The sequence below is a fragment of the Lutzomyia longipalpis genome, chromosome 2, assembly GCF_024334085.1.
Source record: "Lutzomyia longipalpis isolate SR_M1_2022 chromosome 2, ASM2433408v1".
NCBI lineage: Eukaryota > Metazoa > Arthropoda > Insecta > Diptera > Psychodidae > Lutzomyia > Lutzomyia longipalpis.
In genome coordinates this window covers 2,117,499-2,141,586 of record NC_074708.1, presented here as the reverse complement: position 1 = coordinate 2,141,586, position 24,088 = coordinate 2,117,499, and the positions used below count along the sequence as shown (strand labels likewise).

Genomic DNA, 24,088 nt, shown 5'->3' with positions numbered 1-24,088 from the left:
ACATAGTGATCAAGGGAGTTCCACCAAAAAGCCTCCACGCCGTGGAAGTGAGTGAAATATTCAAGAAAATTAATTAAACACAAAGAAAACCTTAAAAAAGAAGAAGAAAAAATAGCTGGAGGACAATGAGACTTCTCGAGACTACACTGTGGCTCCTGATAAGCCAAATACTCTGTGTGGTGGTGGCAAGATCGCATCATTCACGCCGGGAGTGGATGCGATCGGAAGTGATGGATGCAAATGGACTATATTTGATGGAGTGGAGTGTTGAAGCCAAAGAAATTGTTTTTAGGATTACAGTGAATACACGCGGATTTATTGGACTCGGATTCTCCTACAAGACTGGTAAAATGTCTAATTCGGACCTAGTTCTAGCCTGGATTGACGATAGATCAGGGAAAGCGCATATTTTGGTAAGAAATTTGAGTTTTCAGTTATTTTTTTTTTTGAGTTTTTTAGATTCAATTTTGAATCTTTGCTTTGATTCGTCCTGCTTCGTTGCTCTTCATTACCATTTTGCTTAGTTAGGTTAACGAATTTCTTATACTTTGCATCTCTTTGCAAGGGAAACATTTAACCCCGTGATATTTTATGATTCATTTAGCCCCACTAAATATTTTTAGTTGGCTTCAAAGCTAATTCAAAACTAAACTAAAAACCAAAAAAATCTAAACTGAAAAATTTTAAAAAACGATGATCGATTTTTTTAAATAAAAGTTTTTCCTAAAGGCCAAATAAAATTTTTCGGATTTATCAAAATTGGTGAATTTTTCCGTTTTTTTTTTTTATAAAATTTACAAACCCTTTTTAACAGACTCTAAGAACGTTTTTTCTGAGTTTAGACTGTAATCGAAAAACGGTAGAATAAATCAATTTTAATAAATCTTGCAATTTTGAATTATTAAGAGTTGTAGAAATTCAACAAACTTCTACTCTATAAAGTAAGAATTTTCCATCTCACAAAATTCTTCAACAAATATAAAAATTAAATTAGAAAATTCTTTGAATATTGAAGAAATAACAGACCTGAAACTCAAGAGAGGTTTTATCATTAATAAAGTTAAACAGATTCTCTTAAAATTTCTTCAAAACGTATCCTCTTTATAGCAACCCTTAATCCTTAAAGACATCCGCCCCTTAAAGTATACATTAGAAGGCCAAGAAATTTATCGGACCTTTTTCTGGGAAATTTCTCCAAATTACAGAAAGCATTCAATGGTCCTCGTCGGTCTTAAATTGGAAAACTGGGCTGAGTTTTTGTCCCTCTATACCAAAAATTCCATATCTTTGCAAAAAAAAAAACGAGGAATCTTCCAGTACCAATTGTTCATCGAACAATACGCTGTGCAGACATTTTTCAACCCCTATTGAAAAATTTGTGAGCATAGAAACGGGATAATTTCACACATGGAGACCCTTCGCGTGTGTGGCACACAAAAAAAGGAGCCCAATGAGAAGCATGATGGGAAGAGGTTTGATTGTTGAATGTTCATGAGAAGGGTTTTTGCTACTTACTAAAAAAATATGTTCTGTTTAGAAAAAGAAGAGAGAAGTCGGCAGAAATTGCAGCACTTTTAATCTCAAATTTGCAAATTGCGTGCAGTATTTCCGTGGCCGCGGGAAACCGCACACTTTTCTATATATCTCCATACTATGTATGTATATATGAAGTGGCGGCTGTTTTTTGGGGCGGAAAGTGGTTCCATTGGCTACCTGGTGGAGTCTCACAGCTCTTTGCACGCTGCGTCTCGCCAAAAATTGATCCAGCATGGAACCGGTTGCGATTTCGCTGATCCACACCACCGCGAAAACCAACACGGCAAAATTTCCCATTAGTGCGTACAAAAGCCATGTCTTTTCGCAAAGAATGGTGGAATAAAAGAGTCCCAAAAAAAAACGAGCTGGCAATGTCGAGATGGTCAAGATGCAAGGAGAGGTAGTAGAATCCGCACCACAATTCTTTCTTGTTAATTTTTCTGCACAACAATTTATTGATGAGGCACTTTTTCTTGGGGCTCCATCTTCTTGTTCTCACCAAGATTATAACTTGCTGAGCGGTCTGGATGAGATATTGTGAGATATCGATGAGAACACAGACATAAAGGTAGACTGCAATCAATTTAATTAATTGCTCACAAGAGCAGGTCCCTCCACGTTTGCTATTCGCACACAGACCAGTGATTCCGCACCAATGTCATGAAATGAAAGAAGAACTCTTTCACCTCTTTAGAGACAATCACATTGAGAGAGAAGTTTCTTTACCAGGAGCAAGCAAAACTCCTCAAAATCAATGTCTGTGCTTGTTGGGTGAAAGACAATTTAAATGGCATCTTTCATTGATGAAGAAGAATACCAAAGAAAACAGTTAAATTTAATTTTAAATTCCAAGGAAGGTATGAAGAAAGTTAAACGAGTTCCTTTTATTGGCTTTTACTCACAAGAGAATTCCTTATTAATTGGGAAAAAGTTCCTTCAGAACTTTAGACTACAAATAAGACGAATTAGAAAATCCTTCCTTAAAAGTCAAAAAAAAAAGTTTACTTAAGTTCTTAACCCTTTTGAGATCATTGGGTGAAAATACAATAAAAAGCATCGTAACAGAGAAAGGTTTTTGTGCAAAAGTTAAGATGAAAATTAAATAAATCTATAATTTTTTTCATTTAAAAGCGGGTTAAATTGATCGATTTTGATAAATTTTAAGTCTCTAGCTAGAGTCTAGACCGTTTAGACACATAGTCAAATTTTATTGACATTGCAAAGTTAACTTATAACTTAAAAAATACATTTTTATAAATTATCTAAATAATTTATTATATAACCGATTTTATAAAATTAAATGAATCAAACAAGAATTCTGACACATAGTTTAGACAGTATTCTAAAATATTTTTAAACTCAAAAATTTTATGTATTATGGAGAAAACTAGCTTAATAATAACAATTTTGGGAATTAAATTTTTTAACCGATTTAGATAAACTTTAAAATAATAAGTAAAAGCGCATAAAAATTTTTTAAGATCATTAATTATGTTTTTGTAAATATTCCTTGAGAAATGCAGCTGCACATTTTTAAATATTTTTTTTATTTAAAAAAAATGGTTTAACGACTTTAGGTATTGATCAATATTTATTCTAATTCAAAAACCAATGAACCCTAAAAATAATAAAAAGTTCTCTAAAAAAAATCATTTTTCCCGAGACACCTTATGAAGTAATTTTGGTGTCAATTCCTGAATATAAAAATTCCAATCTAGTAAAAGAAATCATCCCTTTTTACATATTTTTACGGCAATTTGACGTGTATTTAATCTGCAACTGATTGAATTATTTCCCACCGAAGCTCATCGTGAAAAAGTCTCACGGTAAATTGATCTTTTATGCGATTTATCGGGCGAGAAAATGTCTTGTGTGTGGAATTTTGAATTTAGAATGGGTGGAACGGTGGAGGAATTTAAAATGCCATCTTCACACTGTTGTAGTTGATACTTTACTTTTGTTCTTGTTGAAGTAATTCCCATAGGCTATCAAATTAAACACTTTCCTCGTGTTGACTCAATGCGTAGTACACGGGGACAGGTTGAAAGAATTCTTTAAGCATTCAATGCCATGATCTCTATGGACGAATCACATGCCACGAATGCAAATGAGGGTCTTTCGTGTGCCACTGTGAAGGTGAAATTCTGCAAAAGAAAAAAAATCCATTCACCCGCGAATTTGGGAGTTTTTTGTTAATTAAAATGCAATTTTGGTATTTAATGTGGCCAAAATGGGAGGGAAGATTGATGCGGATAAATGTGGAGTAGATTGCAAAATATCTCGGGAGCTAAAAGGGATGACGTGCGGTTATCTTTTTCCTTTCATTCTGCACATGCATGCGGATTTTCTTGCTTGTATGCTGGTTCAAATTGAATCATTGTGGAATTTCGCTGCACAAGGAACTCCTTCCAAGAGATTATATTGGGAATTCTTCGTTGAGGTTCCGAGGATGGTCTATCTACTTGGTCTTGCTATATATGTATGTACAATGGCAGTTGTAAGTATATAGAAAGGATGGCAAAGAGAGAGCGAGAGAGCAACAAGAAGAGAACAAAAATTCCAACCAATTTTGTAAATTCCTCCCTATTGATCAAGTCTCGGTGAAGGAGAATTAATAGACATTCGCTCCTTTTTGAGCATTTTGCTTCGCTCTTTTCGTGTTCTTTTTTTTTCAACACAAACCTCCCAAAAATAGGATACAATCCTCAAGGAGTCCTCCATGGTGAAAATTCCTCCAATATACAACCTACAGACAATTTTGCCTCTTCGCTCCTTTTCATCTTTCTCAACAATTGCAAAATTCCTCTTGCAATTTGTGTTCCAATCAAAAGAAGAAAAATCTCAGCGAAGCTCTTCTACAAACAAGGGGAATTTGAGGTGATTGACAAGAGTTCTCTATATATGGTGTAGGTAGAAGGTGGTGGAGTATGTACAGGGGGATAAAATGCAGGAAATACGCTTTGTTGGACACTGAGAGAGTTTTGTGTTTTAATTCTCAGCGCGCGAAAAAAATGTTCTGAAGCCACAAAAAAATCTGCACTGTTTCATGTAGAAATATTAATATTCTCCCAGAGTTTACACAGCTCTATTGTATATGATTAAAGGAAAGGAAGCACTAAGTTATTCAGTTGTATCTTAACCCTTTGCTGACGGTGTGGCTAAACTCTTCAAATATTTAATTTTCTTTTAATATAATATTCAAATTAGAATTTTCTTTTAAAAAAAAGTCTCCTTTAAGTGTGTTTGATATACAAGAGTTGTAGGGAAAAAATAATTTTTTTAACCTTCTTTTAAAATACAAAAATCTGTGAAAGGGTTAACATTAATTTTTTCAAAAGAATAGTACGACAAATAAAAATATTTCTTCTATTTTTCCACCTCTCCCTTTGTGGGTGATTCTCAACGATTTAGAGACATAATTTATTGATGTGAGGGGATTGTGAGGAATTTTTTTTGAACCCCATCAAAGGGTTAATAAGACATTTTTGCCATTCTTCCCACCTAAGGAAGAGAATATAAACGTGACGCAACCCACAACATAAATTTCTTTAATCTACGAACCTCTGGACATCTATAGGAAGATTCCATTTGGTCAGATTAACTCACCAGGTGATGCGGGGGTGCTATATTCGCCACACACACACGCCCTTCAGAATATTTATCAAATAGATCAAAGTGATAAAGGCTCGATGGAATCTTGAGACACTTTGAACACATTCCAATGATCACATCATTCAACCAGCAGCATGGGGTCAGTTATTGATGATTTCCCATAGAGATTTTGGCAATTTTCCAATGGGAGCAATGTGAAAATAGGGGGTGGAAAATTGTCCATTGCTCACCCCCAATATTTTCCTTTATTCATGGTGTTTCAAATTAATCGAATAGGGGGGATTTATGGATGAAATTTTCAATGGCAATTTGTTGCTCTACACGTGCTCTAACCATCTGCTCTAGTTGAATGCTTTTATAAATTCAGCGTGTGCGCCTTTACTATTTTCGAGGGTGTTCGCCCACAAATTCCCATGCATCTGCCAGGTAATTTGAAATATACATCCACTGAGGACAAAACCCAACACATGGTGTGTTGTACACACCAATATTTTATGAATAGGTACCATTCTTCGTCTGCGAATTGGCGCTACGGATTTTCTTTCCTTTTTCTTAAACGTCTTTCAATTTATTTTTCACTCCAGCAAAATCAGCAAAAGCTAACAAATTAAGAAAGTTTTAGCAGCACGATTTTCTTTCTATAAGAAAAAATCCTAATTAGAGCCCAATTAGAAGTAATTAAAAATTTATTTTCACAACGTAACAAATTGTTAAAGAAAAATTGCTTTATATTATCATTTGATTTGCAATTAAGCTCTTCTGTAGAGGATATTTCGTGAGGACGTAGAGGACGAAAAAAATTGAAATAGTGTGCTCTAGCATACCTATAAAGGGATTTATTCAATGCTCTCGATATCCATCAAATAGAACTTTGTGTGACCAAGATGGACAGCAATCAATTTCAATACAATCAGTTGTGTCAAAGAGAAAATCTCGCTCACATGGGTGGTTTTCGCATAGGGCTATCAATAACCCCCTATATGTGTTGTATGAATGTAAGCTTTCAAATTGGAAAATTGATATGCGGTGATTTCCCACCACGACCGTGTACTCTCCCACAATTTCACGCGAATATGTGGGAAAGTGCGGGATATTTGAGAATATTCCAGTGATACTTGCACTTCCAAGCAATACTTTACTTACATAATGAGAGAATATGACTCCCTTGGGATATAGCGGGTGGTTCCGCTTGGTTCCAACACACCCACCCACCCCTGTTGACCTCATAAAGCTCCTCTGTCTCACTACATAGTTCGATGGGGTGGAGCTTTCATCGATATCTCCACCATCATTCCAGGGAAATTGCATAAAGTTTATCGATGATAAAATATCAGCAGTGTCTCATATCTGTTTGGAATTTTAATGACTCCGACATTGACATGCGAGAATAATTAAGGGGGTTGAATTCTCGCTTCTCTGATTTGCAATCTTTTGAAATTATCCTTCAACCCCATCTCGGAGACCGCTTAACACCATAAGATGATTTATTTGTATTCCACGTACAGTGGCAATGTCAAGAAGTTTCCTAATAAGGTGCCACATGATTCAAAATGATTAAAGGGGCTTAATTAATAGTTTTGGAAAGCTTCTAATTTCAAACTATATATATTCTCTCTACAAATAACTAAATCGTCTTATTTAATTTTCTTAGGCAAATAGAAAATCTTCGCGTCTTACGCGTTGACTTTGAAATTGATAACTAGTTGATTCTTGTGTTTGAAAATAAATTATTTTCCCCTCAAAATTTACAAAATTGGTTTAATAGAATATTTCTGATGAAACACGTGTCGTGAATTATATCTAAGGAACATTGAGATTCTTCCTTTTGATTTTCAAAATTCTTTTAAATTTTTTTTGCCTGAAAATTTATTTCAAAAATCTCAAATTATTCAAAATTTCCCCCAAAGCAATGCGATAGAATTCTTTGTAGAATTTTCTCACTGTGAGATTCCTATAAAAGCCACTTTGCTATATTTTATTACCATCACCACCCTCATGAATAAAAGAAAAGATTTCTCACCTGCGCCATTTATTCATGTCAACTTTCGGAAAAATAGAAAATACAACTAAACATTTCTTTTTCTTCCTTTTTTTCTCTTTTCCTTTTGACCATTTCATTTCCTGCCACGTTGAATATTATTTACAAGGGAGACAAAGGGATGAAGAAGGGAAAGAAATAGGGGAGACGAGTTTATTTTCTTGGCAGCAAAAGGGCCTCTATGGCTTGAGCTTTGCGACAAGAAAAAAAAAACCTGAGACATGTGCCAAGTGCAGATGAGACAATTCCTAGTGCCTCATAAGTTGCGAATTAAATGCGGGTGGACGGTGGGTGGTGTGGGTGAGCATGGTAATATGACACTCGGAAAATGAATTGGTTGACAAGGGTCTGCGGGGTAGGGCAAAAGGCAACAGCAATGTAACAACAAAATAAAAAAAAAAACTAAAGAAAAGTCTCACTGTGAATGGGGTAAGAGCGAGAGAGAGAATTGTCGGTAAATATGAGCTTTATTGTTCCCGAACTGCGATGATGGTGTAACGAGAAATATGAGGATTTACTATAAACGTTATAAACTTCTGCCACTCACATGCAAATGAGACTTTTCCACTGTCAGCGGTTTGCAAGATGAGGATACAAACGGTTGAAATATAATTTAATTTTCTCACAAAATACTCCACAGAGACGTTGGCAAACATGTCAAGGAATGTCCCTGAAATTCAACAAAACTATAATTTTATCTATGATTTAATAATATGTCTCCCAAAAGAACCCCTAAATCTCTCACAACAACTTTGAAAAAAATCCTTTCTGAAGGATTTTCCAACCCAAAAAAAGCTCTGATGAAAGCTTTAATGAATTTTTGCAATTTATTTCCATAATTTATTGCTTAACCCCCTTTAATGATTTTTCACTCATATCAGGATCTCGTCATGAAAGTTCAGACATTCGTTGAATTTTAAATCCAAATAAATTAATACAATTGACAAAATTTAATTTCAAAACTCTCCTCTGAACAAGGTTCAAAATGAATCTTGAAAATTACCATTCTATGCCACGCGATTGCGTAGCATTATTGTTAACTTATATGATTCCATTATGGGTGGAAAAATATTTTATTACTTCAACTAATTGACACGCTTCAGATCCTTTTTCGTGCACTCAAGCACTGAAAGGCTGGCGGGGATATGAATGAGAGGCCTTTCTTTGATTTCGCCCCCTTCCGCCCCGCCACAAGTGTATGGAGTTTTCCGCAACTGACTTCATGAGTGGTTTGGTGTTGAATTGAAAGTGAGAGAGGATGTTGAGGGAAATTTCGATGAATGTTTATGAAATTCTGTACGTTGTGTGTGTGGGGGTGGATGCTCCACATACATCCCCAACATCCTTTTTCCCGCAGGAAATGTTGTTTAAGTCTTATTCATGTGGCTATATGTGGTGTAACGAAATTGAGCAAATTAGTGTAATTAAAGTCAATGGGTTTCGCGGTGAAGTATGGAGAATTTAATAAGACACACACACACACGTTGTCTGTTGGAAAAGGTGGGAAAAGTCTTTGGGGGAGGTGGTTTCCTTTGCCTCCCATTCCCCGACAAAAACGGGAAGTTGCTTAAATATATGAGATACATATTTTCCATGGGATTTGGTACAGGGGTAAATACCTTGTAAATTATCCGTTGATACACAACATACACGGGAAATTCTCCTTGTATCTCTCTCTCTACTACCCCTAATAACTCACTGCGTGCCCCTTTCGTCTTGAAGAATAACCGTACCTATGTTCTTTTACGCATAGAGGGATATTGATCCTGAGAAAATCTTGAGGTGGGTCTTAGTTGAAGAACAATCTAGCATATTCTAGGCTATTTTTTATGGGGGTGTCAGTGTTAAAATTCCAAGCTTAAGTCATGAACACAAGCTCCCTGTACTTTACATTTATCCCTCGAGGGTGGAAACAACTCAATTTACCGTATATACTCTTTTTCTTCCTCCCTTTATGTCCCTCCTTAATCTCAATTGCTATTTTGGCAAATTTTCACGTGTCTCCTGTGTGTTTGTCCTCCACATTACGACGTCCCACGAGTCAATTTAGGGGGGGCCTTGTGCCGCAGAGACGGAGAGCGGAGCACCTCTTAAAGGAGCAAGAACAAGAAGGGAAAAAAAAGAAAGAAAGTATTGAGGAAAATTATTTTATGGGGCCAATGAGATTACAAACAAGGAACATGATGGTGCTCTTTTGTGCTTTCAACACTCAATTTTTCCCATTTGGCCATTCCCTAGAATGGGGTTCAATGGTATGATAAAAATTTTCATAGGCTCAATACCCCGTGGCTGTGTGATTCACTTGTTAACCACGAACGCAGAGGATTTTTTTTGTGATGATCAAAATGATATTTTAAATGAACGATATTTATTTTGAAAATATATTGAGGGTGTTTTTGTTCAATTTAAATCGTCTAGCTTAAGAAAATATGAACTTTATCTGATTTTTTTACTCATATAATTTAAATTTGAAAGCTTCTCTTTTAGAGAAAAATTATTAAAAGCTTCCGAGAAAATTATTAAAGCTTCAGAGAAAGTTCCTAAAGATGCCAAAGAGTAAAAAATAATGAAAATAAAAAGCTTCCCCATTTGTACTTTTTTATTTCTTTAAAACAAAGATAAATGTTCATTGAAACTTTTATGTCATAAAATCTCTTAAAAGTTTCCTTTTTAGCACCAAAACTTGAAGGTTATTTAATTAAGGAATTTTCCTCACCTGAAGTAACCTGAAGTGAAGCATATAATATAGAGATTTTCCTAATGGGAAAAATATCAAATGTTTTTCTGGGAGGAAAAACAGGAAAAGTGCTTCCAACATGCGCTTGGAAGAGCACAGAAATGTATTTTTTCGGCAATCGATGTCTCCCCTAATTGGAGGTAATCAAAGCTCTTCGCACCCCCACACTGTGCTGTTATGTCCAAATTGTATTTTGTAGCAAATAATTTGCAGCATGGGATAGTATCAAAAGCACAGGGGTTGTTTGACCCAGAAATGTAATATATTGGCCAACATACCGAAGGGAATTATCATTATTTTGTAACTAAATACTCAGCAATTCTCTCTCTCTCTCCATACTTCCTAATGACCTCTTCTCAATTCATTTGCCAACTCATTGAGATCTCTCTCTATGGTTGTTTTCCTCCCTATACATATATGTATGTATGTATGTGGGCAAAATGGAAAATCTCCCCTGTCCCCCATCGTTTTGCATATTAGGTGTGTATTTATGTATGTTGTTGGGTGTTGAGACTATTTATCAATTAATCTCTAACCATTAACCCTCGTGTTGGATTTCAAATCAATTTAATTGCAAACCATCTCACACTGCTTGTCACAACCAACTCACTGCTTCCGGCGGGCTAACAAGCTTTTATGGATTTAATGGTGAAGATGTTTTATGTAAATGCTCATTTGGTTTCTCATTGCATTTTGTCTTTGAATTAATATTGCATTAATGGTAATTAAATTCTCTGGAATTAAAATTAAGAAAAACAATGATTTTGTTGCAAAATTTTTCTTTTATTAGAATCTCACATAAAAATTAATAACTTTTCCTCAACTGGATACATTTGAAAAATTAAAAATTAATTACAAATCTTAAATAAGAAATAAATTAAGTGAATAAAATGAGGGAAAAACGATCTAAAAACACTTTCAAGCAAATTAACAGGACGAATGTAGGAAATTGATTAATTTGTGGCTATTTGTGGCGGCTGAATCTCACTGTTGTTTACTTTTGTGGTTCATTTTGCAGGATTGTCACGGACCATCCAGTGGAAATGGAGCACCAATTCAGGATGACACTCAGAACTATGTGGTCGAGGAGGGTTCTCAAAATGCCACCCACACTCAGATCCAATTTCGTCGAAGCCTCGAGACATGCGATCCACACGATTTACCACTTGGAGTAAGTATTTCTGCCATTTACCACTTGGAAATCCTTTCACCCTCCTGCCTCCCACCCTTGCCGCCCTCTGCATGCGCCATTATTCAATTAATTTCCGCCCCAGAGCGTGGAAATTAACTTACTTATTTGCGAAAGAGAGAGACAGAGAGGGAGCAGAGAGCACAACATCACGATGAAAATAGATAAAATGCACCATAAAAGTGGGTCGTTGAATGTCCAACATTTCGTAGAAATCACACACTCGCATTTCCTCTGTGAGGTCAGAGTGCAAAATGGGATTGTCTCAATGGTTTTGGGTCAGTTCATGAATTTCCTCCGATACTCCAGAATGTCACCAACAGTCATTCCAAGGGAATTTTTCAAATGCAACGGTTCATCACTGAATAAATCCAACATGTTGTAATGCTCAAAAATGAGTGAAAGCATCAAAGGTGTATTTCCTGGAAAATCAATTTCAGAGAGATAAAAATATGAATAAATATTCAGGATATTGAATGTTTTAGACAGTTTATGAATATAGAAAAAAAATATTCATTGATTTGTTTTAAGGAAAACCCTATTGAGGAAATTGAAAATTAAATATAGAATTTGTTTTTCTGTGAAAATCAAAATTACATTGAAGACAAGAAATTCCTAAACTTTTTCAATCACAAATAAGACATTCAATAAAATCATTAAACCAGAATGTGCCGAGAAATATTTTTTAAGAAATTTTCTCAAAATTTTCATTCAAAATTACCTAGAAAAGTGAATTTTTAACCAATGTTCTTGAAATTTTATAATAGAAGCTTTAAATTTCTTCCTTTGTGTGATTTATTTGATTTGTCAGTACACTATAAAAAATTTTCCTATAGTGTACAATGGGTAAATCACAGTGAAAATTCATGAGATTAAACGTATTAACACGCTCTATGCTTCCAGAAGAATTAAGACGTTTAATTAGCAGAATAAAATTAAGAATTAGGAAGAAAATTTTTTTGTTCTGAATTGAAATTTTTTAATCAGGTTGATTGAGACTCTTCTGCAAGACTTCACTTTATTATATACTTTTAATTAGGCATCTCACAATTTTAAGTCCCTTCTACGGTTTCATTTTTACCGCAAAACTTTTTTTTAAGAGGAAAATGGTCTAATTCTGATTCTTTGTAGAATTTTTGTCATTAAAGAAAAATTTGAAGAGAAAATTCACTTTTCTCATTATTTTCTTTTAATCAAAATAAAAAATTTAAAGAAAATTCACAGATTTTTGACTCAAGTAGAAGACTCTCTTCCAAAGAAAAATAAACCAAGAGCTTAAAAGCTCATATTCAAGACACCATTCCCTATATAATGAGTAAAGGTTTAATTTTAATTAATTTGAAGCTTTAATTACTAGCAGCAGCATGCCTGTGTTCGTATAGATTTTCAAACTTTTCCACTCTCACAAAGTCCACCTTTTGTAGGTTGAAAAATCATTATTTAAAAAGTTTTGTGGAGGTGAAGATAAATAAAACTTGACTTGTTTACCGTACAAAATTTCAAGACAATCATGACCTCAAAATTGAACTTTCTTTTGGAGGGAAAATAAACAAAACCCGCAAGTTTTTGCCGAAGAAGAAGTGAAAATATGGGATTTATCCAATAAATTTTCTTACCTTCTCGCGTTGTGGTACTGCTGAGGGTTTCGTGGAAGGGTAGAAGGAAATTAACTGCCTTACGGTGCCCCCCGAAAATTGCTGCAGTCAATGGGGGGATGAGGGTTGTTTGGATGTGATGTTCAATGGGGGTGACCATCAGGAGGCACTTGATGGTCTCCACGCATCCCGATAGGGCAGCCAGGGTCAGAGCATTGATACCTTTAACGAATAGAATGCCAGTGAAGTCTATGTACATGGAAGAGAGCTGATGACAGGCGTTGCATTTAAAACTCACCAGTGCGATTGACATGGAGGACATCGGCTCCACTTGCAATGAGTATTCGAACGCAATCTACAAAGCCCAACCGACATGCCACCATCAATGGTGTATTCCCTTCCTCGTCCATAATATCCACCCATGAATGGGAATTTGTCAGGAGCTTCTGCATTTTTGTCACATCATTTTGACGGACACAGTCAAAGATTTCTGCCGGTTAAATACATAAATAAATTTAGAAGAAAAAAAATGTTCTGGGCGGATGCTTCAATGCTGCGCTGTGTGGAACATGCTCACCCACCGGACATTGTCACGGATGATACGCAGAAAAGCACAACACAGAGAGAAAAAAAAAAGAATCAACTTTCACGGTAAAACTATTAAACAATCACACGCAGCTAAATTGAGACAAGAGCACACGGAAGAGACTGACGACACTTTGGCGTTGATTAGAGATTAATGCACGCTTCCATGACTCTCTGGCTATTTGAGAGACTTCATTCCGGTGTGTGAGGAACGGGGAATCAATAAAACAGTTTATTGCTTTTGATTCCCGTGCAATGAGCGAGGTACATTTGCCGTAACGTCCTTCTCCACGATGAAATTTTCAAACCAACAGAACAATTCAATTCGTGCGAATGAGATGAAAGCTTTGATAAATAGAGACGAGTTCAAGTTTAATCATGGAACTTCCTCTGTAGAAAGCTCAGAAGTGTCTCAAGAAAAATAGTTCCAGAAATTCCGCATCAATAGTTCCCTAGAATTGAGGAAAAATAATAAAATTGAAAGCTCTACAAAGGAATGTTCTTTAAAATGTCTTTAAAAGGAAAAGTTTTTGTATATTACAGAAGTAGCAAAAAGTTACACAGAAAGCACAGAAATGAAGAAGCTTCAAGTTGAGATTGAAGCTTCTTTTCAATTAACTTTTGAATTCAAAGAAAAAATCTGCCAATTTATATTTAAATAATAAAATATTGAAAAGAAAGAACAAACCCTTAAACAAGGATAACAATATAAATTAAATTTAGAACGAAAAATAACTCTCCTTTTATTGAGTCCTTTTGCAAATTAAGGACAATATAATAGAATTTATTTTAAATTGACATTGCCTTTATCTTTTGTAACCACTTTAAGGATTCAAAGGACATTCTATTATTCTATTTATTTTGAAATGATAAATATTTCTGTAGTCCTCAGAGGGACATTTATTGCCATTGTCGTTCATAAGAGACATACTCTGGTGTGTGTGGCTTTCAAAAGTAGGACAGTGATGAAGCTGGGAATTGTTGCAACTTGTGGAGGGAAACTTCCGCCCACAGACTTCGCATTTCTAATGTCATTTTCACCCGAGAGTGTGCTGAATGCCATGAAGGAGCAATTAAAGGATAAATGTTGAGGAGACAATGAGAAAGACCAGATTTAACTTATTAATCAGAGTTGAAAAGGATGGTGGAAAAGCAGATAAAGGGTGAAATTTACTATTCAGACCCACTTAAGATTTCTTTAGAATCACTTAAGTTTTCATAAAATTTCTTAAGACTCTTTAAGAAAAAACTTAAAATTTAATAAGAAAAATTTAAGATTCAAAAGTTTTCTTAAGCGAAACTTCTGATTTCTTCAATCAGGCTGAATTAGGCAATAAAAATCATAAAAAATATGCATTTTGCTCGATTTACTTAAGAAATTTAAGGATTTGCTTTAGAAACTTAAGAATCAAATTTTTCTTAGAAATTCTTAAGTTTTTCTTAAAGAATTTTAAGAAATCTTATGAAAACCTAAGATATTGGGCCTTATTCAGCGACCAAGAAACCCTTGAAATTCGCTTGAAATCTTGAAATTTCAGTACAAAATTCAAAGATTTCAAGGGTTTCTTGGTCGCTGAATAAGGCCCATTCTTATGGAAACTTAATCTTCAGAAAATTTAAGTCTTTCTTAAGGAATCTTAAGTCTGTCTAACTAGTGAATTTCACCCAAAGATACTTATTTTATTATTTATTTTATTTATTTCAGAACCTTTGTTCATCGATAAATAAATTAAAAATTATTCAGAATTTTGTAGAAAAAGTAATTATTTGTATTTTGTAAATAAATCAATAAATCCTAATTCTATGAATGCTGGAAAATAAGCAAGAAACGGTGTAAAAAATATTTTTTCTTAACAATGACACAAAAATGATCCAAAATCATATTTTTAATCTTGAAAAATTTCCCTTTAAAATTAATTCAACTCTACTTTTAGCAATGAAACTAACCATTTTGAGGATTGTTTGCGTGAGCAATTAAAATTTAATTTTCTCTATTGAAATGCTATTTCCCCCACTCACACGTCTCACAAACACGAGAAGATCCTTTCAAATCGTCTTACTAACAAATGTTTCCACCACTATGATGGCTTTTGCTATATACACTGGCGTGGTATTGCTGATGAAAAATTATCTCGAAAGCTGATAAAAGCTCACGCACATGAGTGAGTGACGTGATAAGATTTCATTGGCTTTTCACCAACAATTTCCACTTTCCATCAGTTTGAGTGTTTCTTGGAGGTTTTCTTCTTTTTTTTTTCAGAGAGATTTTTTTTGTCTTGGGGAAGTGCAAGAGTCCGTGGGTCGTAAAATGGGAAATAATATTTTTTTCTTGTCCTGTATTATCTTCCAGAGTAACACACTGAAGGTTTTATGGTCTTTTGGGGATGAAGATCCCACGCATGGTGATCTTCGGGGTCACGGACACAATCGAGGTGCCAAATCATTGCACTTGACTGGACCGCAATTTCGGCGACCCGCAAACATTAAGGATGTAAGGCAGTGGGATGTGACAGTAAAAAATGTAAGTGATTTTTTTTCTCATACTCCTCCTCACCCTTGTGGGCTCTTCTTGATAAAATGCGTTTCCCCGGCACACAAGTGACGCCACGACGAATGCTCAAGGTGCTGAACATTTGTGTGTTTACTTAATATTTAAATTTAGGCAAATTGACATTGCGCTGTATTCCCCGCGGGATCTTTTTTTATTCCACCTTCTAAGTGTGCCTCCTTGTCCTCTATTCATCCCCCAATCCACGTGGCAAGGAGGCTTGTGGAGATGTGGGTGGGACGGTGAACGGCGCGAATGAAATTTATGCACACCCTCCGCCGCTGAAAGATAAGTTAATGCCACTGTAATGGAAATTTGTACGAGTCGGAGGTTTGAGTCAACACATCAACCCCTTTATGCTCCTCCAAAGAAATCACTCCAAAAGAGGGTGAAATCGCTCATTTTTTGGCACATAATATTCCTACAAAAATTGATGAGAATCAATTCTTCAAAGTTTTGAATACAGAAATATCAATTTGCAATGTCGCACCGTTTTTATTCACGATTCATTTGATGTGCGCACGGAATCGTGTAAAGGATTTTTATTATATCCTCGCAGGATTTTGTGGGAGGGCGTGTGATAAAGAATGGAAATTCAGGAATTTTTTTGAGCCTGTAAGTTCAGCAATTGCGTGCCCTTTTGAATTTATCGTTCTCATCTTTGTTCATCCTCCTTCTGCTCCTTTTTTTTTCTTCAACAAATGAGAATGGTATAAGATACAAAACCTGATTCTCTTTTAATAGGTTTCTGTCGAATCAAATATGGATACATTGTATTGGTGCAAAATCCTCAAGGCTCCCATTCTGCACGACAAACACCACATAATCGGATATGAGGCTCTCCTTACAAAGGAAAGGTAAATATGAATATATTTTCTCATGCCGAGAGAAAAGGGAAATTGCGTGCCATGTCAGATGGAGAAATTTTGAGAAAAGCTGTATTATTGTGTAACTACTGATTGGACCACAAAGACAAAAAGCTTTCGAATCAGCTTGTTCATAGTGGGTGGAATTTAATAGAATGAGAAGGGAAGGACCCCTTTTGCGAAATTAATTACCATTATCTTGGGAGGATTCCATTTAGCCAAAGCCATTTGTTGCTTCGATGGGCCCTGTTGCTATTAGAAATAATGTATATAGCATGTGGATTTAGGCAATTTAGCATTTCAGCCCAATTTAGAGAAATATGATTTATAGGATGATTATTGTTCTATGTGATATTATTGAGAGCATTGAGAGCTTTCTTCAAAGCTCCTCATGGGATAATATTACATTGCCTTGGCTTTGTATCTTGGGAAATTCACGGGAAAATATGTGGGAAGATATTTAAAATATGTTTTTCCTCTACCTTTTGAAGGATTACAGTGGTACACCGTAGAAAGTATTTTTCATTTTCTTTTTTTTATTTTCTCAGAGACTTTATTAAATTTTCCTCCTTCTGGCATTTGGGAAAAGCTCAAATATTGACTTGAAGTGAAATTTGTAGCAAAACCTTCTGTGGAGCATCACTGTAATTCTACTCATTTTCCCTTAATCCCACAAAAAATCTCTCTATATTATATATAAATATTAAAACATATATATTTTAAACAACCACAAACAATCCTAAAATTAGAGATAAGGGGAAATGGGATATAGTTAGAGAGGATGAATTATATTTTTAGACAAAAATTTCATCATGATATACGTCGTCGTTCATGGACAGACCGCAATTTATGTGTCTACTTTCATATTTTGGAACTTTGCTATACGATTAATCTTCCAATCTAATTTTAACGCACCCAACTAATTATAACTTTATAATAAATTTTCATTTGGCTAAGAACAAAGTGTTGATAGTAGCAAAAATCAGGAAGATTTTGTAACAAAATTAAGAAGTTTCTCTAATGAAATTTCTTGCAAGATTTCTTCTTTGATTGCAATGTGAAGGAAAGAAATGAAAAAGAGCTTTTATCAATTTGTCTTTAATTTCAAATACCTTCTCTTCTATTGCTGCAATTCAATTTTCCTTCTGACTCAAGTGCAGTGTGTGACAAAGAGAAACCTTTTTTTTTTAATAAGAAAATTGCTGTTCAAAGAATTTCCTTTTAGTTTCCAAGAAAAACCAACTTTCTCTGACATTAGAAGACTGTCCTGATTTTTTTTGGGATTCCCCTTTGGCACATTCTTTTAAAACGTTTTATGGGTTTTCCTCAAACAATTCCAATTTGCAGAAGAACTAATTTTCTGACTCTTGAAATGTTTGATTAATTGAAAGAAAAAAGCTGAAAAAAACTAATATTCCATGAAGTGTTAAAGAATAAATTTTAATTAAATTTTCCGGTATTGAAATATCAATGAGTCTCTGTAGTGAGAAAGTTTCAAGGAAATACTTTGAATTAGCTTTTAAATGAAGAAATCTCAAAGTTTTATTAGAAAAGAACAAACAAACTCACTTAAAAATAACATTATTATATCCCTTGTGGTGTATGTCACCATAAATAAAGTTCCTTGAATAGCTAAAGTTGAAATTTCTCACGTGTAGTGTTGTTTATTGCTTTGTAGTGCACGTAGAGAATTTCCTTCTGTGTACACAGTGGTGTGAAAAATAATAGCATCAAGATTTATGCGTAAGAAAAGCCCTCTCGTAATCAGGGAAAGATTAAAAAAATTTTAACCGCTTCGAAATATGGTATGATAGGTCCCTAAAATACTGTCTTAGTTATTAAAATTAATTAATTAAAATGATTTTTATTGACTGTTAAGTTAAAATCAACCAAAAGAATCTTTAAAAGTTAAGTTTTAAATTAACCACAAGTCTGTAGCCAAATAATATAGAATTTAGAAGATTCTAGCTTAATATTGAGATTACTTTTAGCTATTTTTTTGATTTTATTTGCATTTAAATTAACTCAAAACTGCTTAAAATTTTTTTAAATAATTTGTTATTTTTTCTGTCTCTCAGCGAGAGCTTGACTCTATTTTCGCATTGACGCTAAATTATTTATTTTATTAAATAAATTGAATCTCATCAATATTAACCCCTGAAGAATAAATTAAAATAAAACAATACCTAATACATATATGCTATTATTTCTCACATCACTGTTCTAAGAGGATTCTGTGAATTCTAGCAATTTTCCTTTACAACAAAATTGAATTTGTCTTGTTCTATTCACGGTAAACTGTATGTGGCTGATGGGGTAGGGGGCGAGGAGAGTGTTTGAGCCAATGAGTTAAATTGCAAGCAGTGATAAATTTGTATGTAATTGAGTTAAGTTATGCTTGATTGCGTAGAATTGGTGGAATGAAGGAGAAGGCCCTATATACTCACAGACATTTTACCAAATTGCTCATGAAATTCCATCTTCCCCCCGTGGCAGCTCAACGAAGAAACCACTTGTTCACCACATGACACTCTTTGAGTGCTCCACGTCATCGTACCCAGGCTCCGATCCACATTCCTGGGACGTGTGGGTGAAGAGCAGTGGGGCTGTGTGTAACAGCAATTTGCTCACACCACGAGATTGGGATTCCTGCATCACCCCCGTGGCTGTATGGGCAGTGGGTGCTTCCGGTAAGGAGGACCAAAATATATAATTTATGAATATTTTCATTGTAAAACTTTAACCCTCATGCCTTCCTTCGTATCTCTCTCATGATGCATATAGGTCAGTTTCTACCCGAACATGCCGGTATTCCGCTCGGTGGGAGACATTCAGCCAAGTACTACATGCTGGAAATTCACTATGATAATCCACGGGCCAAGAGAGGTGAGTTTTAGTGCGAGAGAACACAATCATAAGCATAAAATTACCATTTACCTCAAAATAATTCTCTTTGCCAATGTATTTCGCGCGAATTAACATTTTCTTTTGCCGAATGTTGCGGAATTTAAGAGAGCAGGATTAATTGTGTAGTAATTTATCTGAAAGAAGGATTCCTCTTTGACCTTCTGTAGATGTCACAGCATAATGGCCTTTGTCCTTTGCATGCATTTTTGCTTACGAGAAATTTTCTCTAAAAGCTCAATTATTGATTTTTGCAAAATAACTTTAGTGCATATAGTTATACCGTCATAAGGGGCACGTATAAAGCTTTTTTTTTAACAAATATTTTATTATCTACAATTTTTATCTGTTTTTGAGTGTTTTAATTTCTTTTCTTAAAGAATTTTTCATAATTTTCGAGATCAATGTTAAGATTTCAATAATATTCATTACTAAAAATTACTTAAAGAACTTTGCTTTTAAGGGTTGTTTTCAAGCTTACAGTCCTTAATGATGGTGTGAGTGATAAGTAAATGGCTAAGAATAATTATTTTAATTTTATTTTAAATTTTTCAACAGGAATTAAATGATTTCTTGTACTGTACTAACTTGTGAAAAACAACAAAAAAACTTTTTTATCTCTTTAAATATTCATAAAAATCTAGCTATGTTTTCTGTTTAAGAAAAATCTTTCCTCCAACTACAATTGATTAAGATATTTTTTAAAGAGCTTTTTAAGCTTTAATTTAACTTCTCAATAAAATAAAATAAAAGGACAGAGAGAAAATTTAAAATATAATAAACTAACCCCACCTTACTGTAAATTCGCTCTACAGCTTCAAATATTGAAGTTTCTCCGCAAAAATGTTGAAGATAAGAAAAATCTATCTTTATAGGAAAATTCCTTGAGTCTAGAGAGTTATTGAATTTTAATATATACCTACATATATATAAAGAAGAATGTCTCCCTATTGTCTTCCACACCCTTTTAGTGATTGATCATTCGGGCTTTCGAATTCACTACACGCGTCAACTGAGACGAAATGATGCTGGAATGATGATATCTGGTGTGTCCATATCCGATACGCAAATGATCCCACCGGGTCAGAAGTTGTATCGGAATGTTGGGATATGCGGTCCCTCGTGCACAGACGCAATTTTCCCGGAGAGTGGCATTAAGCTCATATCAGCTACACTCCATTCGCACGTGGCTGGGAGGCGGATGAAGTTGCGGCACGTGAGGGATGGCCAGGAACTCGAGCGAATAATTGAGGATGATAACTACGATTTTAGCTACCAGCAAGTACGTCAATTTGCCAATGAAACCACCATACTTCCCGGGGACTACCTCATTACGGACTGCGCCTACGAGGTTAGTATAATATGAAGTCTCTTCTTCACTCATATTCCTTATCAAGCCCCGCATATGGCCCTGAATGTTGAATGAATGTAATAAAGAAAAAATAAGCAGTCTCATAAATTCCCCATCATGCTATATATATGTGGAAAGGAAGATTGTTTAATTTATTTTCCCACCCACACAGACAATTGGTCGCAAACGCCCCACTTTGGGGGGATACTCGACAAAACAAGAGATGTGCCTCTCCTTCATCACGTACTACCCCCGAATTGAGCTGGCTGGATGCTACAGTATGACCCCTGTGAAGGAATTCTTCGAGACCTTCGGAGTGTATCAATTCTATTCCATGAACATGACTGACGTTGAAAATTTATTCCTCTACAATGGGTGAGTTCGTGAGTTCATTGTCCGGCTAAAGTTCAAACCTATCTATATAATAAAGAAAGGTCTCTCTATAATTTCGTTCCTGTTCATCTATGCATTTCTACACCGTTGGTCCGATCGTGATGAAATTTGGTACAGAGACTCCTGATACCAGGCGGTTTTTACCAACGACATTTATTTTCCCCCCAGAGCCCCCCTTCGTAGCGCCCCCATATAAAATTCATGCTTTTTTGACTACTTTTTGAATCTGGCGCCATAAATGTTGTGTGAAATTCACTTCTTCCCTTTACATTTTTTTTTGATATTGATAAGTGCATGCTTCATCACAATTTTTCTCTTTCTAAAACTTGCGCGAAGCGCAACAAATCCCCGCGAAGCGGGGCGAGGTAAATTGGAGCGAAGCGACAATTTACCTCGTACAACATATATATCTATGACTAGGATGTATAGTATAATAAAATTCAGACTGACAGAAAAAAAAACTTCTAAATCCTTTTTAAAAGGAGATGAGGTGGAAAATTATCAAGAAAAAGAAATGGGTACGACACGTGCAAATCCACAGTCAAGTTTAACCTTTTGTAAAATATTTTTGCAAGATAAATTCGTCTGTACACGTGGCAGGAAAAAAAGAAAAAATGTTCTGGAATTGTTCTTTTTTATTGTTCTTACGACTTCTGAGAAAATAACTAAAACAAATTCTGCGCTTGAACAATTTCGGGAAGAATTTTGTAAAAAAGGGAAAGGTTTCTGTTTGTAGAAAGGGTTGAAATGTATTTTTTCCAGTTAAATAATTGAAGAAACATTATTTTCATGTTAAATTAATTATGTTTGCTCATAAATAATTTTGTAAAATTGTTCATGGAAATTATGCTGCAAACATTGCTTTATCAATTAACAAAATGAATAATTTATTGCATGCCAAAACTTTTATAAAACATTTTATGCAATATGTTCAAAATTCAAACAGAATTTAATATTAACATAGAAAAATATTATTCTGATTTTTTTTCACTGTAAAATGAAAAGTTTACAAATTAAATAACCATTAAAATTCCTAATGAAAAAGCTTATTTCTCTGGCTTTTCAATTAAAAGCAAAACAAATAATATATTTTCCCAGCAACATCCTGGACTTGCTGCCAACAACAATTTTTCCCAACTACCCTCCGGGAGGGAATGTGGACGACGAGCAAAACAGGAAGGCCATTGAAGCACTTAAAAATGCCAAAGAGTACAGCTTTGTAGACGAAGAGGATATCCTATATCAGGAGTCAATATTGAGTAAGGCGATTCACCTTTTCTCACTCAAAGTCAATCTTTTTTTTTTAAATCCCTTTTTCTCTTCTCCTGTAGATAAGCTAATAATATCCGACCCAGTGGAATTTCACGATAGAACATTTCTTTCTCATCTCAATCAACTTCCGTGGTCGGAGCCACTCTTTACGAGACGCGTGGAGCAGACAATTCTCACAGGGAAGCATATGACATTCTGCAGAGTGTCCAACGAATCAATTTCAATCGTAAGAAAACTAATTTTCCACATGAGTGTCCTTTTTCCATTAAAATCAAAGGGATGTGCATTTTATTGAGTTGGTTTCCTTTTAAATTTTCTTTTTCATTGAATGAAATGAAAGAATTTTTTTTTAATTTCCGTTATTTTTTTAAATGTTAAGGAAATTTATCAATTTTTTTTACAATTTTTTATTAAAATTTTTAACAGAGCTTTCGACATATCTAAGCGTCTTATTCACAATCGAAAGCTCAAGCGAAAATTGTAAAAATTTATTTTAACAAACAAATGTTTCAATTTCATCAGATTAATTCACTTTTATCAAGCCTTTATTGAATCAAAAAAATGTAATTTTTATTAACCTTTTGAAGACCAACAGGACGCTTTATGTATCATTAATCAACCATCAAGGATAAAAAAAATCACAAAATTCTTCAAAAAAAATTATAATCTAAGCACAAAATAACCCAAGAAAAATACTTTTTTATTCAATTAAAAGAGTTCGTACACCTGCTAGCAAGAATATCCCTCCCTTAAATTCCATTTGTATGCTTTAATATGTATATAAATGATGATAGATTGTATGGTGCTTCCTCAATGATTTTATTATTCCTTTCAGGCAAGTGAAATCCTGAAGTTTCCCAATTTCACGACGTTCATCAAGCCACCGAGTCACTGTCCATACCACTTCAGTGTCGATGATATCCTTTCGTCGAGCACCATCCGTATGAGAATGGAAGCTATTACGCTGCTGATTTGCTTGCTCCTTCACGTGCTCATGTGTTAGTCATTTTTTCCCATCATCTTCGTGTGTAATTTATTATTTATTCGCGACTTGTACATTTTTTTCCTTCCTCCTTCACGTCAGAGAAGTTGTGTTTATGATAAAGTCAGGGAATTGACGAAATAAATTGTGTGAATGCGAGAAATACATGAAGAGATAGTTTTCCTTATATGTAGGCACATATGTATGTATGTATATGGTATGTATACGTACATAGCACACGCATTTCTTTGATGCTGACTTGTTGACTCTGCTGCGTGGAAGAAAGCTACAATGCGAGTGAGGGGCCTTTTTATCGGGGGGGGGGGGGGGGGGGGGAAAAAGAGCGGAAAATTTGGTAAGTTTATCGATTCTGTGAGAAGGGGAGCGGGAAGTTGGCGCACGAAGAGAAAACTTTGATCATTGTTTATGCGGAAGAAGATAAAATATCGTGCATTTTCCACATCTCGCACCACTTGAGTG

General features: G+C 34.8%; 2 protein-coding genes across 3 annotated transcripts; one reads left to right on the top strand and one right to left on the bottom strand.

Moving 5' to 3' along the window:
* Positions 1-120: 120 nt before the first annotated feature.
* LOC129788571 (MOXD1 homolog 1) lies at positions 121-23,731 on the top strand. Its single transcript, XM_055824755.1, has 11 exons — positions 121-413; positions 10,942-11,094; positions 15,643-15,813; positions 16,585-16,697; positions 19,203-19,396; positions 19,491-19,592; positions 20,582-20,961; positions 21,134-21,336; positions 22,453-22,613; positions 22,686-22,852; positions 23,462-23,731. The coding sequence occupies exons 1-11, from the start codon at positions 126-128 to the stop codon at positions 23,627-23,629; spliced, it is 2,100 nt and encodes a 699-aa protein (XP_055680730.1). The 5' UTR covers positions 121-125; the 3' UTR covers positions 23,630-23,731.
* On the bottom strand, positions 10,686-13,508 carry LOC129788569 (putative ankyrin repeat protein RF_1087). Of its 2 annotated transcripts, none has more exons than XM_055824752.1 (4): positions 13,289-13,508; positions 13,006-13,197; positions 12,729-12,929; positions 10,686-11,534 (listed from the first exon to the last, which is right to left on the bottom strand). In XM_055824752.1, the coding sequence occupies exons 1-4, from the start codon at positions 13,293-13,295 to the stop codon at positions 11,392-11,394; spliced, it is 543 nt and encodes a 180-aa protein (XP_055680727.1). In that variant the 5' UTR covers positions 13,296-13,508; the 3' UTR covers positions 10,686-11,391. The 2 variants fall into 2 exon arrangements, with proteins under 2 accessions (XP_055680727.1, XP_055680728.1); XM_055824753.1 differs by having other exon boundaries at positions 13,285-13,493.
* Positions 23,732-24,088: the final 357 nt, after the last annotated feature.